Source organism: Brienomyrus brachyistius, chromosome 7, assembly GCF_023856365.1.
Source record: "Brienomyrus brachyistius isolate T26 chromosome 7, BBRACH_0.4, whole genome shotgun sequence".
Taxonomy (NCBI): domain Eukaryota; kingdom Metazoa; phylum Chordata; class Actinopteri; order Osteoglossiformes; family Mormyridae; genus Brienomyrus; species Brienomyrus brachyistius.
The window spans coordinates 21888434-21906020 of record NC_064539.1 but is presented as its reverse complement, the minus strand read 5'-3'; the positions used below and the strand labels follow the sequence as shown (position 1 = coordinate 21906020).

At 46.6% G+C, this 17587-nt stretch overlaps 3 protein-coding genes across 7 annotated transcripts; 2 read left to right on the top strand and 1 right to left on the bottom strand.

Moving 5' to 3' along the window:
* Window positions 1-107: 107 nt before the first annotated feature.
* On the top strand, window positions 108-4329 carry abraxas1 (abraxas 1, BRCA1 A complex subunit). The gene is made up of 9 exons (XM_049020265.1): window positions 108-708; window positions 857-947; window positions 1105-1141; window positions 1277-1343; window positions 1422-1618; window positions 1701-1820; window positions 1901-1985; window positions 2221-2335; window positions 3351-4329. Exons 1-9 carry the CDS (start codon window positions 622-624, stop codon window positions 3689-3691), a joined length of 1140 nt encoding a protein of 379 aa, XP_048876222.1. The 5' UTR covers window positions 108-621; the 3' UTR covers window positions 3692-4329.
* mrps18c (mitochondrial ribosomal protein S18C) lies at window positions 4312-5697 on the bottom strand. 2 transcript variants are annotated; one of them, XM_049020277.1, is made up of 6 exons: window positions 5536-5697; window positions 5184-5245; window positions 5008-5091; window positions 4862-4919; window positions 4721-4780; window positions 4312-4535 (listed from the first exon to the last, which is right to left on the bottom strand). In XM_049020277.1, the coding sequence occupies exons 1-6, from the start codon at window positions 5606-5608 to the stop codon at window positions 4459-4461; spliced, it is 414 nt and encodes a 137-aa protein (XP_048876234.1). In that variant the 5' UTR covers window positions 5609-5697; the 3' UTR covers window positions 4312-4458. The 2 variants fall into 2 exon arrangements, with proteins under 2 accessions (XP_048876234.1, XP_048876235.1); XM_049020278.1 differs by lacking the exon at window positions 5184-5245 and having other exon boundaries at window positions 5008-5129.
* A 251-nt stretch (window positions 5698-5948) lies between these two features.
* On the top strand, window positions 5949-16340 carry helq (helicase, POLQ like). 4 transcript variants are annotated; one of them, XM_049020254.1, is made up of 18 exons: window positions 5949-6561; window positions 7006-7660; window positions 8271-8449; window positions 8526-8726; window positions 9208-9280; window positions 9493-9590; window positions 9666-9764; window positions 9844-9989; window positions 10606-10845; window positions 10965-11106; window positions 11190-11294; window positions 11569-11779; window positions 13124-13281; window positions 13431-13529; window positions 13626-13799; window positions 14175-14407; window positions 14702-14836; window positions 16194-16340. In XM_049020254.1, the coding sequence occupies exons 1-18, from the start codon at window positions 6427-6429 to the stop codon at window positions 16201-16203; spliced, it is 3093 nt and encodes a 1030-aa protein (XP_048876211.1). In that variant the 5' UTR covers window positions 5949-6426; the 3' UTR covers window positions 16204-16340. The 4 variants fall into 4 exon arrangements, 3 of the variants coding, with proteins under 3 accessions (XP_048876211.1, XP_048876212.1, XP_048876210.1); XM_049020255.1 differs by having other exon boundaries at window positions 5949-6591; window positions 14175-14288; XM_049020253.1 differs by having other exon boundaries at window positions 5949-6591.
* The last annotated feature ends 1247 nt before the right edge of the window (window positions 16341-17587 follow it).

The following is a 17587-nucleotide window of genomic DNA, read 5'->3' as shown; positions in this document are numbered from 1 at the left end:
AATACATATAATATTGCCATGCCTTCTTCCAAAATCAGTTTGGTTTGTTCCAAAATATTTGTTTTTATACTTCATGACATTTTATTGTGAGAAGACACCACGCAGCTCTCATGAGGACTAAATAAGGCGAGGCTGTTGAACTCATGCTTTGATTTGAAATTTGTTAATAGGCAATAACATTTTACAAAACTGGGATTTGAAATGCTAATATGAAAATACGTATTATTGGGTAAAAATATAAACGACTGACCAGAAGGTTTACCTATATTTTAGAATTTGAACTACATCATATATAGACGTTGTAATTCTGAAATGCACTAATTTTGTTTTTGTCGAGGGTTAAGAATGAACAGGGTACTTGTAATTTTTTGCACGGTGCATCAATCGCAAAATAGCAGGTCGATATTGGAGATACATGTGGGTTAAAGGGTACGAGCTGAGGACCACCGGGGGCGTGGGCGGAGTCCCACTCGCAACACAGCCGACATCGACGTCGCCCGCCTTTGACGTTGCACAGCAGCATAGCGTCACTTCCGCTCTCATTTTCGCCAGCCGTTTGTATAGTTTCGATCTGTTTGATCTGTAGTTTGTGCTCCTCGGTTTGGGTGTTCCGCCGCGGACATGGCGGAACTTCACACGACCGTCCGTGTATCCGGATTCGTGCTGGGGTCGCTCATGTTTCAGCATTTTAATAGTGACTCGGATGCGGTAAGTCCAGAACAGCAGTTGCCGATTCGGAGTCTTCAGCATGGGTGTGCAGAGGGCCGGGTGGAGCCCCGTGTCGGAGGTGTAGGTGTGACAGGTGGAGCCCCATGTCAGTCACGCCTGGTCCTCATCTAGCTGCTTTGTTCTGCAGGAGGGATTCATTCTGGGGGAGACCAAGTCAGAGGAGAGGTGTAAGATAACGGACTCCCATATGGACCACGTTCAGTATGAATATACAATACGTGCGTACCCCCAGCCTGCCAGTCACCTCTCGCCATTAAACAAGGAACCCATATGCTGTTGATATATCTGGTCTTACTGCATCAGCAAAAGACTAAAAATAAAATTTATGCACTTCTGCTGTACATATTTACATTTGTACGCTTGTATCGATTTCAGACATTCAGAAACATGTTTCCTGCTGCAGACTCGGCAGGTAAGTTATGCACTGCATTTGTTGCTTGACTCCCGTGGCGAGGTGAAATGGTGATTCCAAGCACAAGGTGCTGCCTGCTGCTCATCACCTCTGTGGGACCCTGGGTCCTGCTGCTGCTGCTTTGTTCCCCATCAGTTTTTACGACAGTGCCGGTGAAGTGAGACCAGAAGAAGTCAGGCGTATCCTGGCCTCTGAGAAAACGGTAAGAGTTGAGAAGATCTTCCGAAGGTAATTACAATCTTACTGGCCTTGCAGCGGTTGTCTGTCTGCCTCCCGCCAGGAGAACGTGCTCGGATGGTACAAGCAAAGGAGGAACACAGATCAGAGAATGACCTTCAAGGAGCAGGTGCTCCACCGTAACCTGAGGAGAGCTTTACACAACCACGAGCTGGTGTTCCTCCTGCTGACGTCCACGGACGCCTCGGCCATCAGCTCCACCCACTGTCTGGAGTACTCTGTGTTCATGTCGCATGGAAGGTTGGAGCCTGCGTGAGGGTGACATTTATGAGGGCGCATTCTGTGTCTCAAGCTTGATCACCCCACTCTGCTGTTCTTACAGCCAGTACCACAAAATCCCAGTGCTGGTGGGCAACCTGGGCATGCTGGAACAGCAGGACTACTGGAGAACGTCCACGTGCTGCCTGTCTTCCAGCTACAGCCAGGCTGTAAAGAAGCACAGGTGTGGAGCTTGCTCTCCTGCAGTCCACCACGCTGACCCCCCCCCCCCCCCCATATCTCACTTTCTGTATCCCGCTGCAGCTTCCGGTTCTTCACCTCAGATGGGTCCCTGAAGGAGGTCAGCAAGGTCAGCAGCATGAATGACACACTGCAGGCGCAGCTGAGGGTGAGTTGGGAGCATGTGTACACCAGGTGTCGTCCCCCTCCGTTGGGCTGGGGGGGGGTCACTGAGGGGGTGGCGGACCAGCCAGTGTCAGCAGTGGTGTGTGTCTGTGCGAAAGTCAGGAGCATTAGGTACTATTTTTCAGATAATGACCAGCGTGTTATGAATTAAGGAATGATTTGTTATCTGAACAAGTGCTGGTTGTGAGCACCAGGTCTCCTGTTTGCCATGCCTGCAGTCGACCTGCAAGGACCTGGAGCAGAGTGAGCGCTCGCTGGAAAGGCTGCTGATGGAAGTCTCTGCTCTCCAGAAGGCTGTGGCGGAGAAGAGGGCACAGACAGCACAGTGTCCTGGTGAGCCCCAGGGCATGTAGGTCTGTGGGCAGACCTTAGAGTGCCTGGGCTCCACAGCACTGAACTGCCACCCACTGCAGTCTGGTTGAACACGACAAAGCATTTATCTGTGTCTATTCAACACTGAACGTCATTTGACTGTTGTCTTGCATGAGTGATTAATTGTGCTGTGGTTTGTCAACAATGACAACAAAGAAATGCATTCTCTGCATCTAACCCATATGTGACATTGTGACATAGCAATTGGCAGCTATTATTTTACCTGGGGATTCAAACCAACAACCTTTTGATCAGAAGTACATTTTCCTAATTATTAGGCCACCACCAGATATGTCATCCTCTTTGATCCAATCCACCTGTATGTCATCTCGATGTGTAGTTCTTGTCGTTTGCATTATGCATGTTGTCCCGATCCATTTGTGTAGCATGTTCTCGTACACAGTCACTCAAAATGCTTTACAAAATTAAAATGCAAGATAAAATAAGGAATATGGAGTATAAAAGAAAGAAATAGGGCATGTGCCTGTAATACAGGTAAGAATCTTAACCTGATTTTGACAGAAGTAGCCTTTGTGGTTTGCCGAATACATATAAAAATGCAAAAGTACAGAATGATACAGAACTACATGCAAAACAACACAAGACGACACTTCAGGACAATATGTATAACGACACAAATGAAGAGGAGAATGACACAGAGGAAGACATTTGATTTGCTAAGACGACAGAAGAACAGTTCAGAAATTATTAGAGACAGACAAATGTTTTGTTGCATGTTCAGTGCACGTTGACATTTTTGGCAGAAATGGGACCCCATACCCCCTCATGTGGGCAGAGAAGCTTGGAGATCGTTATGACCAGTCGGCACCACATTGGTGTTGCCGCCCACCTGTGCATTATGGGTAGTCTCCATGGTTATTAAAGCACTAAACTCGGTTGCTTCTTATTTACAGCTGTTTAAACCTGTTTGCCACGCACACATTACCGGACACGTGTTTGCTTACTGTTGTTTCAGAGAGTCAGTATCTGAACTCACGCCTGCCCCAGGAGAACGTACTGCTTTGCACAGCTATGAAGGTGCTCTTCCCAGATTCCCCTCTGCTCCGGACACGAGTGCTGAATCACCAAGGTGTCCCGCTGCCAGAATTCTGCAACAATGACCATGATATTGATGTGTCTGGTGTGCTGCCCCCGATTCTGGCCTACCGGGATGCTCAGTCCAGGAGGAGGAAGAGGAGGGAAGCTTTGGAGACTAACACTGAAGGAGTCCTAACAGTCAGTGGCTCAGACACAGAGGATGAGCTTTTGGCCTCTCAGAATGGAAATTTGGACAGATCAAACTCTCCAGTCTTCTAACACACTGAATAACATTCTTTGCAATTGGCACAGTGATTATTCTTTAGAGACTCCTAGCTTTCATAATATTCAGTTATTTTCAGTTTTATTCTGTTTCTCAGGAATCCTTCTGGCCTTTTCTTCTGTAATTGAAGCCATGTTACCTTAAAGCCGCACTGGAATCTGGGCTAGCTAGCATAGCATGCTCGTGAGAGTTTTACTTGCACAAAAATGTTGTGAGCGCTGAAGGAAAAATTATTGGTTATCAGACTGCCAAGGAGGTGGGTCCAAGCAACCAGAGGAGGTATGACCAGCCAATCAGATGTCCTGATCCTGCCTTCTCTAATTACTGGATCCACCTCTTCAGCACCTCCTGCGATTGGTTATCTCTCTGAACCCATCAGTTTTCCTTTTTCTCTCAGAACATTTTTGTGTAAGAAAATAAAGTACAGAAAACCCAGATTCCCACAAAAAAAATAGCATAAGAGCTCTTCAGCTGCATCTATGGTGCTTCTAAGCTAACTGAAAGTGCCCTTGCTTATACCAAGCTGGAAAAAAGCCACGATTTCTGAAGCAGTGTGTAGCTCTGTTGTATTTGTATAAATTTTGAACGTTTGTTAAATGACTTTTCACAAGTAAAATATTTGTTACCGGTTAAAGTTTATGTCATTATAATTCGTCATAGGCAACAAGAAAAATGTTTATTGAAGTTCATATGACCGGTGAGGGATCCACGGTGTCTGAATGTGGCTGCTCAGTACCAGCCACTGGCCGGACGTGTCCCCCATCTACTCCATGTGCTTGATGTGACAGATGTTTGGGTCCTTCATGAATGATGGGTCTTTTAATGTCACAGACATGAAACCTAGAGAGGGGAAACACTACACCTCAACGCAAAACTCACTGTCATCACATTTGCGATTGTTTGCTTGTGACATGCAGCTAAATTTGGAATTAGGTGAATGTGTGTTCCTCCATGCATTGGAGATGCATGGAATCCAATCGACTGAATGTACTTCTTGATATACTTTAACAGTTAAATAAACTTACCCATATGGTGGGCCTTCTTAATGGCTTTAGAAACCTCCCTCTGCTTCCTACCACACAGACCTGAAAAAAGCAGGGCTTGACAAACGACCAACAGGATGCTCTGCCATGCTACATAACCGTAACTCCATAATGACGTCTCACCTGTTATGTGTCTGCCATAAATGCACCCGGTATGCGGAGACACGAACTGCGACAAAAGCTGTGGTCCAAAAATATAAAACGCAAGTCAGTGAGTGAACTAAACAGCGCTGTGCTATTATATATTATGCATTTACGCTCCGACTCACCTGTACGTTTTTGTGATCTACCGTAACGTTGCAGAGTATACAGCCTTTCGGTGGTTCCTTGTATGGATTTTCCATAGTTATTGGCTGTTTATCCATAGAATAAAAACATAAATGAGCTTTTTCTGCAAAAATATACGAATAAGGGTCTGAACAACAGTCACAAGGCCCTGTCTTACCATGTCATCATTACTTCTGCTAATTTCAGCCGACTTGTCGTACAGCCCTCTAACAACGCGATCTAGGACACAAAGAAATGCAAGCCATACAGTAATGTTATGATCCACATGTGGATCTCCGTGGAGGTGAAATGGTCTCAAGTTCGCAGTGTAATAACGTGCAATTTAGTCTAAACGCTACGGCTACAATTCAATGGCAACTTTATTCAACACATTTCTCGATCAATGAAGTTACATATAAATTAGGCAGACATAATACCGAGTAATCACAACGTAGCAACCCCATCACGATTCTGGTACATTAAAAGCAGCAATCCAGTTGACATGGAAAATGACACATATATTTATTTACCTGTAGTATTGTATCTCGCCGCATTTTTACAGAGGAAATGATGAATAAATCGAAATTCCCTGATCGCCAACATTGCAATTTTAAATAACAACGATTTTAGGCATGCGAAGAATAACTTGTAACACACCTCCGCCTTCTAACCCAGGGGTGCATCGCGATATGTTATCCGCAAGCAACATTGACTTGTAAGAAAGCTTCCTAGAGCTAAGAAGGACACACGCTTTTTCTGGTATACGTGTATATGTATGTTCGACTGTACTCTCTTTGAAACAAAAGAGTGAACAAAAACAAGTAACAAAACTTTTATTATAATATCAATAACAAATATATGATGTATACGTGTAATGTTGAATATGTAAGAGGAACGTTTTCAACAAGCGCATTTCATCGGTCGTCATTTACAGTGACAATATCTCCTTGTCGCTGATTGGTTATTGCCGATATTCAAGCGTTGTCCGGTGATACTGGCAAGACTTGCAGGTTTACGTTTGTTTAATAGCATACTTTTTTATGTTTTTCATCTTCGTTTGGTTGTACTTTTGAGTTTATTCGGATTGCAGGATAAACAAAGGCAAACACATAGCAGCATTTATCCCGCATTTTAGATAGATTTGAGAGTCGGGTATGCCGCCATCGAGCTGTCAGATAATGTTTTGGTTATGTGCAGGTCGGTAGTTGGACACGGGATTTACTAAAGTCTAGCATGTGCACATATTTGAAGCTACATTTTAAATGGTTAATTAGATATTATGAGGTACAACATTAATATATGCATGCCCAAGCTACAGCCGAGCTATTTTAGTTAACAACGCTGAGAGCTGGTCCAAAATGGACTCGTAAATAAGATGTTAGCGATAGAGGCACCACACAGCACTGCGGTTCGGTGACAGAATGAACACCGACCACCAAGGAATCAAAGTAAAACGTGTAGCTTCACGGAAGAGGTCGAGAGACGGTCTGAGAAGTCATCTTACACCTGCCAAGAAAAAAACTGGCAGCCCAGAGGAGCCGGAGGCTGGCCAAGAGGTGCTTATGATGGAGGAGAAGCTGGAGGATGTAAGCGTGATGGCCCTAGATGGTCCCGTCAAAGACCTCTATGGCATCAATTACAACATGTTTATTTTCTGTTAATATTTCACTTTTTGGATATGCCCAGTGGGCTTGTATGGAGAAAAAAAACATTTGTATTGTATCAAATAACTAGACAAGCGGTCATTATCCAGGCAACTAATTTAAAGTTTCATTGCTTATTTTTGATATTTTGCCATGCCATACTTTTTAATTATTGTGTACTTAGAACTTACCAGAAAGTCTGTTTAAATGCTTTGTCTTTTTATACAGTTTGAACATCATTTGAACTACAAAATGTACAACAGCAGCTCTCTCCGTGCAGTGAAAAATTTCCCAGTGCAGCGACAATTTTCCCCATAAAGAGAGCATAGCTGATGTTTGTTTGCCCATCTTTCACAGGACTGTAGTGACCAAGAGGACCTGTTTGGGGACTATGACAGCATCCTTGGGGACCGCTCTTTCTTGGCCAGGCTGGAGGAGGTGGAGCTCGACATGGGATGTGATAATGGAGTTGCAAGTCATCCAGGATTTGAGGGTGCTCCACATAGCCCTGAGGATGGTTACATGGCCCTGAGGACAGGGGGCAGCAAGGACTGTAGCAGTGCTGATGTGGTGTCCTCCCTGAGGGACACATTCATGGAGGAGCTCCCGAGCTCCCAGCTTGCGTTTCAGCAAGAGTTGCTAAAAAAAGGAGCGTGGAGCACAAATGGCTCTGCTTCCCCACAAAGAGATGATGCCCCCGATTCTACTGGGAGAGCCACCAGAGGGCGCCCCAGCTCCAGAAACAGAAAGGATGAGAAGGATGCTGAAGCCCAAACTAAAAGTAGTGTGACTGACCGGTTGAAGAGTGCCATGCGAGGGAACGCCACTGTGTCTTCCCTGGGCATCTCCACCAGTGCTGCTCGGAAGGAGGCTGCCCTGACTGAGGAGATAGGTGCAGCTATGGAGGCCAGAGAGGCTGGGCCAGCAGGGATTGACCTTGGTCCCTTCTACGGCCTCCCCAGCAAAGTGAAGGAGCTGATCAGCAAGCAGCGAGGGATCAAGGACCTCTACGGTGATCGAGACTGGACTGGGATTGAAAATCATCTTAAAAAGCGGCTTTGTATTTTGTTGCAAGACTTGCTATTAATGAATTAACGTTTTGTTTTGACAAAAATCCTATTATTAGCCTATTATTTGAGCTTGTTTGCAAAAATGAAATATTGCCTGCATGCACATTTGTTGCATGTTTTTCCACGCTACTGCAAATTCACCCGCAACTGATGGTGCTATATATCATAAATTCGTAGCCTAATCACCTCAGGGGTCATGTGAGGTCAAAGGCAGTCACATCAAATTTATATGTAGTCTTGTTACCTCAGGGGTCATGTAAGGTCAAAGATGGTAGACTAATCACACATCAAGTTTATATATTGGTCAATATTATCTTTATCATTTTAGATCTTACAGTAAAAATGGGATTTTTAACAGCATTTAAAACTTTTATTCATATCTCGCAACCCCCACTTTGAGAACCACTGCTCTATGATAATCTTCTAGAGTAATTAATAACATGATTTGTTCTTTGAATGTTGCCACTTTCTACCACTGTACCTGACAGCTGACTACAGAGCAATGACCTGGAGTGTCTGAAATGGGGACCCTCGTTTTCTTGTCATGTTTAGATTGGCAGAAGGCGTGTCTGACGCTGGAATCAGTACAGCAGCGTAGAAACCTCATCTACTCACTGCCCACCAGCGGTGGGAAGACCCTGGTGGCAGAGATTCTCATTCTCAGAGAGCTGCTGTGCAGGAGCATGAACGCTCTGCTCATTCTGCCGTACATCTCTCTTGTCCAGGAGAAGGTATAGCTGCCCTGAACGTCCACGGAGCCCCTCCATTCTCACGCTCCTCCGCTCACGCCTACCTGTCTTCACGCAGGTCCGAGGTCTGGCCAGGCTAGGCCTGGAGCTGGACTTCCTGGTGGAGGAATACGCAGGCAGCAAGGGACGCTTCCCCCCAGTGAAGCGCAGGAGGAAGAAGTCCCTGTTTGTGGCCACCATCGAGAAGGGCCACAGTCTGGTCAACTCGCTGGTGGAGGCAGGCCGCCTGCAGGGACTGGGGCTGGTGGTGGTGGACGAGGTAGGATGGTGGAGCAGATGACATTGTAGCTGTGTCCCTTTACACGGGCTCCCTCAAATGCGGCCTAGAAATGCATCATTTTCCAGGCCTGGCTTTTGTTTTTAATCTCCCGATTATGGAGCTGGTCATGTAGATGGAGTAATCGGTTTCTAAAAACACCTGTAATCGTAATCGGGTTATTGCATGTTAAGGTGGTCATATTCAGCTGACTCACACGCACACACAAAACGGATCTCCCTCGCTTCGTGACATTGTGTAAACCTCAAAGGCTATGCTGACTGCATCCTTCAAAGGATGCAGCCCCAAACTGAGACACTGCTCGCATGTGCCATGAGGTGGATTGTAGAACATCGGCTATGCGGTTTGTGGCCTGAGGTAATGGTGGCCAGGTGTCAGCATAAGGTGTGTGGCCTATGGGATGGGTGGCGGGATCTTGGCCCTTTGCGGGCTAATTTTCTCTCTTTCTGTGTCTGTGTTCCAGCTCCATATGTTGGGGGAGGGCAAGCGCGGGGCCGTGCTGGAGATGACTCTGGCCAAGGTGCTCTATGTCAGCAGTGAGTACATTTATGCTACCCCATCTCTGTCCTTCCGCCCGGCAGTGGCTCAGAGGGGGACATTGTTGTGTCACGCCTGCAGGGCTGCGTGTTGGATTCCTTCCCTGGCTTTGTGTATGTAGAGTCTGTAGCGATGTTGCTGACACATTTCTAACCTTAACCTTCCTTCTGCAGGTTTTCCAGCATATTACATTAATCCTTCATTTCCACAGGCTCAACACAGATTATTGGCATGAGTGCAACTCTGAGCAACACGGAAGATCTGCAGAAGTTCCTCAAAGCTGATAACTTCACAAGCGATTTCCGACCTGTAGGTCATTCACGTTTCGGTCATGGAGGTGTTTCGTAGAAGGAATAGCGTAGTAGGGTGCGTCCCTCCTTGCAGGTCCAGCTGATGGAGTACGTGAAGATGAGGGACACCATCTACGAGATCCACCCGAAGGAGGACGAGTGCTTCAAGTTCTCTCGCGTGTTGAATTTTAAGGTGCGTCCTCTGTTCAAGGACGGCCGGCATACTCGCCAGCCTCGCTCTGCTGCTCGCCCCTAATGCTCAGCCTCTTCAGTATTCCAGCTCCATGCAGAAGGTGGATCCTGACCACATCATAGCCCTGGTGACAGAGGTCATCCCTGCACACTCCTGCTTGGTCTTCTGTCCCAGCAAGAAGAACTGTGAGAACGTGGCAGATATGATCTGTAAATACTTGAAGAAGTATGTGGTTGCAGCCCCCCCCCCCACTTCCTCAGCAAGTGCTTAGCATGCTGTGAAAAGCCACATAGAAATTAATATCATTTTTGAATAACGCTAATACTGTTCTTGTGATGAATGAATGAATCAATGATGACTGAATGTATTAATGACTGATATGCATTATTTACCACGTGTACAAATATGAGTTTGGGTGCATTGTAATGCTGTTTTTCCCCACATGTCCCATCTTACTCTCCTTTAGACACAGGGGGTTACCAGAGAAATTAAAGCTTTCATATGATGAAGCTGTCTCTGAATTCTTGGGCTGCATCCTTTGAAGGACACGGTCTACAGTAGGCTGCGTTCTTCAAAGGTCAAACAGAAAGCGTTGTCAGATGGGACAGTCAGGCTGTCACCATTTGTTCGTGCCCTTACCCTTGAGTCATGGCTCCTATTGAATAGCCGGGGCACACACAGTTTACCTCTGCGCATTGAGTCTTGGGATATGTTGGGCTGCAAAGGATCCATCGAGTGGCTTGGAAGGAGGCAGCCCCTGAATTGGGACACGGCCTCGTGTGTATTTTGTTCTGCTGTGATAATATGATGAAAAGTTCTGTGTCCATCCGGCTCCCTCCAGGGGCTTCCTGAAGCACAGGGAGGAGGAGAAGAAGCGTCTCCTGCAGGAGCTGAGGGAGAGCGGGGCTGGGGCTCTGTGCCCGGTTCTGTGTCGCACGGTGCCCTTCGGCCTGGCTTACCATCACGGCGGACTGACCGGCGAGGAGCGCCGGCTGCTGGAGGAGGCCTATTCTGCCGGCACGCTCTGCCTGCTCACCTGCACCTCCACACTGGCCGCCGGAATCAACCTGCCAGCCCGCAGGCGAGTTGCCAGGGCCCAGGACCGCTGCACTGTTAGCGTTGCTAGCTAGTGTCTTTCCTGGAAAGCTTTCCTTTGTGCTCTTAATCATGACACTGTTCATCTGCTGCCCGCTCCCACAGGGTGATCCTTCGCTCACCCTACGTGGCGACGGACTTCCTCAAGAGGAGCCAGTACAAGCAGATGGTGGGCCGGGCAGGGCGGGCAGGCATCGACAGCCTGGGGGAGAGCATCCTCATCCTGCAGGAGAAAGACAGGCTCTCTGTAAGCCCCACTGTCCTGTGGAGCCACTGGGTGGCGTGTCCTTTGTATCCTGTTCCTCAGCCTCCCCTGCTCTCCGTTCCCAGGCCAAGCAGCTGCTGTCCTCCCCTTTGGAGAGCTGCAACAGCCACCTGATGGATGCCAATGGCCAAGGTGTCCGCAGCCTCATCCTGTCGCTCGTCGGGTTAAAGGTGAGCGCCCACGGCCATCAGCTAACGACCGTCACCCTCGCAGCTTAGCCTGTCACTCAGGAGCTGTCAGGCCTCATCCGTGCAAGTCTGCCTGCTACTCCACTGCTCATAGGTTGTAACCCGCAATGCTACATCTAACATAAACCTCCATAATTACCAGCAGTAGACTCGCATAGCTGCGTAAGTGTAGCCTAATAAGATATCTGACCTGTTAGTCAATAGCTGCTTGGTTAACAACGGCCAGACTGATGCCCGAAGCCCGTTTGTCTCTCAGATTACGAGGACACTGGAGCAGATCAGGGACTTTGTGTCAGGCACCCTGCTGAGTGTGCAGCAGAGTCACAGCTGCCAAGAGAAGAGTCTGTGGGAGGTTGCCCAGGATTCTGTGGAGTTCCTCAGACACAAAGGACTCATCAGCGTCTCCACGGACTGTGAGAACAACACAGTGCTGCTGGTGACCGACCTGGGCAGAGCCACTTACAAAGGTGAGGGGGTCCTGCGCTGACTCGCTCCACGTGGAAGGGTTTTTCAGCCCTGGTGGATTAGATGGGACATATGCTAGCAGTTCAAATAAAAGCTGCGACATTCAGATCGGTATCGGCGCTGATCCAGACCTATTTGACGGATCGGGTATCGGCCGTGTGACAGATCCGCAGCCGATACTTACGTGGTTTTTGACACTCTGACTCATGTTTCATGGGAAGTCTATTTGTACAATCAATCGCATAACAGCTCTTTCCCGTCTTAGATTTTTTGCGGCATTTAGGCTGAACGCAAACGCTGCCTTGGTTTTTTATCGCGCAGTGACTTCCCTGCTATGTCATCATGATCATACCCTTTGCAGTGTGATGAGCGTTAGCACATCCAATAAGAGGATGACAATCTGGGTGTGTTTCACACTTTAAACAACAACTAGTAGCACACCGATTTGCAATCTTAGTAAAAACAAAGTTTTGAGAGGTGAGAGTAGCGTTCAGTGGAAAACGATTTTGCGAGATAACGGCGGTAATATGATCAAAGCAGTGGAAGATTTGGGAGTTGCTGGCTTGGGCTGTTTTGCACACTCACTACAACTTGTGATGCAGGGGGGGCTGCTGTCGTAGTGACACTGTTGCCAGAAGGAGAAAAACTGTAGAGCATTTTAAGCATTTGCCACTTGTGTGTCCTTGTTTGGAAGATTCCAAATATTCCCTCCAAAATGCTTAAAAGAAGAGACGGTGAAGTCTGGAGTCGGGGCCAATCCAGGCATTTTTTAATTCATCGGTATCGGCCTCCGCAGCCTGATCCAAAGGCTGATGTATTTAATTTCCCGCATCCGCCTGATTTACACCAGTTGCCCAGATCGTAAGGATCTGTCATGCTGCAGTAACCCTGAGACACTTGGCTTGAACCTACGAACTATAAGCCGTGTGGAAATTCTTTAATATGGAAGCTCAAAGCAGCTCAGCAGCTACCTGTAATGCTTGTAAGTCCATTCTTTCGAGACGAGGTAGCAGAACGTCATTTAAGACAACAAATGTAATTGGCACTTGCAGAGACATCGTACGGAGAAACACTATGAAAGCTTACTCAGACGAAGAATGCAGCAACGCCCTCTGTACGTGTATCTGTACTTAAACGTTTGTTAAAAGATCAGGGGCACGATTCCCAGAAGCTTCCGTTGGCAGCTTACTTAGTTGGAGCCATTCAGTTGCATGGTTCCAACTATGTAAGTTACTAATGTAGTTAGCAAATATGTTTTTTGGGAAATGTACCTCGGATTTGGCAGATATAAATATTAAATGGATGGAATCGGATCACTGCTGATTGTTTCTCTTACTACTCCTCAGGCTGCATAGATCTGACCTACTGTGACGTCCTGTACCGTGACCTCTCAAAAGGCCTGGATGGTCTAATGCTCAGCAGCCTCCTGCACCTGGTCTACCTGGTTACTCCGTACGACTTGGTCTCCCAGTGCAAACCTGACTGGATGGTCTACTTTCGACAGGTGAGGCGTGGCACGTATTTGAAACCTACAATAAGAGGTTGGGAGTCCTTCCTCGCCCTCTCACAACACACACAGACACAAACGTCTGTTTGCCGAGTGGAGCGTCTCCCTTTTCAGCATGGCAGGCTGACATGTGTCTTGTCCTAAAGCTCACGTCCATGACCGCCACTGAACTGAAGATGGCGTCGGTCTTGGGGGTGCCGGAAAGCTTTGTGGCCAGGAAGGCGGCAGGGCAAAGCGTGAGGAAGGTGTGTGCAGAGATGTATGTCGCTGTGTCAAATGCCGTCGATGTTGGGGGTCAGTGGTCGCTGTGACACTGAGCCCGGTGTACCCTGGTCCCTCAGCCAGCAGACCCCGAGGTGGTGGGCCGGCTCTACCTGGCGCTGGTCCTCCTGTCCATGCTGAAGGAGACCAACCTGTGGGGCGTGGCCGACCGCTTCCGGCTGACCCGTGGCTTCGTCCAAAGTCTGCTAAGCTCAGCCTCGGCCTTCTGCTCCTGCGTACTGCACTTCACGGAGGTGGGAGCCTTAGCGCCGCCCTGCAGAGCGCCACCTGCTGGTGACACTAGTGCCACCATCTGTTCTCAAACATGACCATTTAGATGTTCACTTTTCATCCTTCATCTGTATTAAAGTACAGGTTGAAAGTGTGCTGTATATAACCCCTTAATTATTATGATTGCTTCTCTGCCAGTGATCCACAGGGTCTTCTGGTTCGTTCTCGGGAAGGTCCACATCTCTGCTAATTACATCCTTAAGGAGCTGCTTCCTGAACAGAATGAAGCCAGTTACAATAATCTGCAGACCAGCTTAACGTTTCAAAGCATATTAATGCCAAAAGCACAGAGGTCCCTGACGGGATGGTGTCTCCCTGTCCTCACCCTCACCCATCAGGAGCTGGAGGAGTTCTGGGCCTACAAGGCCCTGCTGATGGAGCTGACGCGGCGGCTCACCTACTGCGTGAAGGCGGAGCTGATCCCGCTGATGGAGGTGGCTGGAGTGCAGGAGGTCGGTGCCCCCCTACCTGTGCGATGCCCCACCTGGCCATCTGGTGACCTCACACACAAGCTGCCCTTCAGTCAGGCCCCTATCACCCTCACAGTCGTCCATACCCTAACCTATAGCAGGTGTGTAATATTGAACACAGTCCCCCCTCCCCAGTTCTCAGCATGGAAGAAACCAGGAGGAACTGTATTGTTTGTCCCTCTATGATGCTGTTAACAGGTTACCTGCACTTGGGCCATAAGCCTGATCTCTGAATGGTAGCTCAGACAGCGCCAAGCTGATTTCAGTTCCATTACGTTTCACCTGCTCTGGCTTCAGGTCTGGGTGAAGTTAATGAGAAATGCATCAAGTTGAATGCTCTGTACCTTGGTAGCTGTCAGTCTGTTCACCCCTGCGTGTATTCATGATTTCCTTAGGCCAGAGCTAAGCAGCTGTATGGTGCTGGTTACAAGACACTGTCTCACCTCGCAAACGCAGATCCTTCACTACTGGTCCAGACTGTGCCGAACCTCTCCAAGAGGCAAGCCAATCAGATTGTGGCTTCTGCCAAGGTAGGTCACTCCAGCAGATGGACCAATCAGGTTGTGTTATATGACACAGTTGTCTAGCCTTTTGTAGCCTATGCTAAATCTCTACTTCTCACCTGAATAAATAATGTACAATTTAGTCACCAATTTGATGCTGCAACTGAAAATTTTAGGTTGGTGACAGTTAACTGGAACAATAAGAGCCCCCCCCCCCAAAAGATCACACCTGTCAGTCAGCTCTCAGGGTTATAGCCAACAGATGACCCCTCCCCCGGGTCCTGGTTGGTACTGCAGTTTTTCAACACCCACACCATCCACCTTCGAGGATTTTTCAACCAGCCCACAGGGGGTCATTTCTTGAGCTCTATTAATGTGATAGCAGCACTGTAAACTTCTGTTTACTGGTTATGGGTTAATGTCTGATTTTACAAGCCTGTCCCAAGGCATGGGAGACATTGGACAGGATCCCAGTCAGCCACAGGGCACGTGCACACACACACACACACACACACACACGCACACACACACACACGCACGCACGCACGCTCTCTGCGGAAGGACACCCTCAGCTTTGGAGATGCAGTGCTCACAGAAAGTCTTTGAATGCCTTCTTTAATTAAGTAATTTTATGTAAAAAAATGCATTACTTCCTTGATTTACAAAAATATGTATCTATCTCACATTAGAAACAACCAGTAGTTTGAAGAAAAATACAAGTCGTGTAGTAATAAATCAAAACCCAAATTATAGCTCTTAGAGCTGTTCTGAGTTAAAAAGTTCACTGACAAGCAGTTTCACTGGGTGATTTTTAATTAGTAACATCTTTGCAATAATATGAAACGCCAAAAATTTGTGTTTAGTGTCACTTTGGGAACCAGTGGCTACAGCTGCAATTAATAGCAAAATGGGAAGAACGGAACTGAATAGTCAGTCAAAAAAGTATGTCACTTAAAAAGAAAATAGGTGGAAGACTTGTAGATATTTGCATGTTGTTTGTCAATGGGAATTTGTTATGAAACCAATTCATTTACAGCATTTTTGCAGATTTAAGCAAATGCCCCAAGACCTTCTGTGAGCCCTGTTTGTGGCTATAGTGCATGCTACTGTACCAAACTTACAATTCAGTATGCATTATACATTATATAGAAATTGAATCATTAAAATAAGTGAAAATAACTAAAATAAGTCCGTAAAATGAATTTGACTACGGGATTTGTGTGAAATGTGTGCGAATGTGCAGTTGGACCTGGCACAGGTGAGGACAATCTGTATTAGTGATGATTATTGAGTTTAGATTAAGTAATGTCATAATATCTGACCAGGGTGCAACTGGGAAACTATACTGATCTAAGGAACCTGGTCTTCCATGCTCATATTGCAGATGCTGCTGATGGAGAAGGCAGAGTCTCTACAGGAAGAAGTCAATGAACTTTTGAGCCTGCCTGCCGACCTCCCCTCCTCCTGAATGTGTCTTTTTAGTCTCTGATATGTATTCACCACTACCCCAATAAAGCTTTTGGAGTCATCATCTGACTTACTCCATAATTGTGTTTCCCGGACAGGGTAATGCATATGGTTTTAGGACTGTTTCACCACAGAAGATACTTATCTCATTATTGTGATAACTCAAAAAGCATTTGATGGGTCTTTTCAAAGTTCACAGTGAGTTCATATGAAACTGATTTCATTTTGAGACAAATTGCACCAAAAACAGAGCAATGCCCTTTAGTGGCAGCAAAGGCAAGGGTGACTGCGGAAGACACTTGACCTGGTGAATGTAATAATGCAAAAGTATTTCATAGATCTTATTAGTAATTCACAAAAACATTATATAGGTTAAATATATGCCCAATTTTGAGAGAACTCACACCAAAATTGAAGCAGCAGTGCTAGGAAAGAAATGGTGACAGCAGAAGACATCTTGTGAAGGCAGTAACAAGTGTCAGTTCTTTAGCATCTGACAGCCGAGTCCAAGACTTTCCCGGGGGCACAGGTAGGGATCAATGATCTCCCCTGCTATGGTGCCAACTCAGGCACTAACTCTAAAAGTATTTGATGGATGTTTTTCAAACATCCCAGGGGCATTGGTGGCACATGAAAGGACAAATGCGGATCTGGTGAACCAGATGCCATTGAGACGAGTTACACAAGGTTGAGCTTTTAATATAGATTTTTTTAGAGGGGTGGGGAGAGTGTGTAGGGGCTATAGAGATTATAAAAGTAGTGAGGAGTATAAGGAATATGGATTAGATGGAGCGAGGGGCTGTGCAGGGATTGCATTGCCATCATTCTAAAAGCAGGTTTCCAGTATTTCACAAGATTTTTATTCGTATAATTCTTGTCTTCTTATAATTCTTGTAGTGCTGTAATGTAATTGTACACCAGCAGTGAAATGAAAATGCCGCTACTCCAGAAAGTGCAGTAAACAAGGTAGAAGGATAACAAAATTAACATGTTAACAAAATAAGTACTGCAAATATAGATATATATAAAAAGTAAAGACAAAAAAATTACAAAGAAATAATATATAAATATATACATCTAAATTATGTAAAAATATATATACGGTGGTGCTTTGGTATAAGTCCGCTTTGGAATAAGTCCAACTTGGTATACGTCCTGTGTGGACGCGAAAATGTTTGCTTTTTATACCACCTTTGTTTGAAATACTGCTCGCGTGCTAGAACTTGTATGGGTCAAAATGAGTCAGGACACCGCGCGCTACCCTTGTTTACCTCTCACGAGACAAAGCCACGACTGCCCATGAGCGTCAGT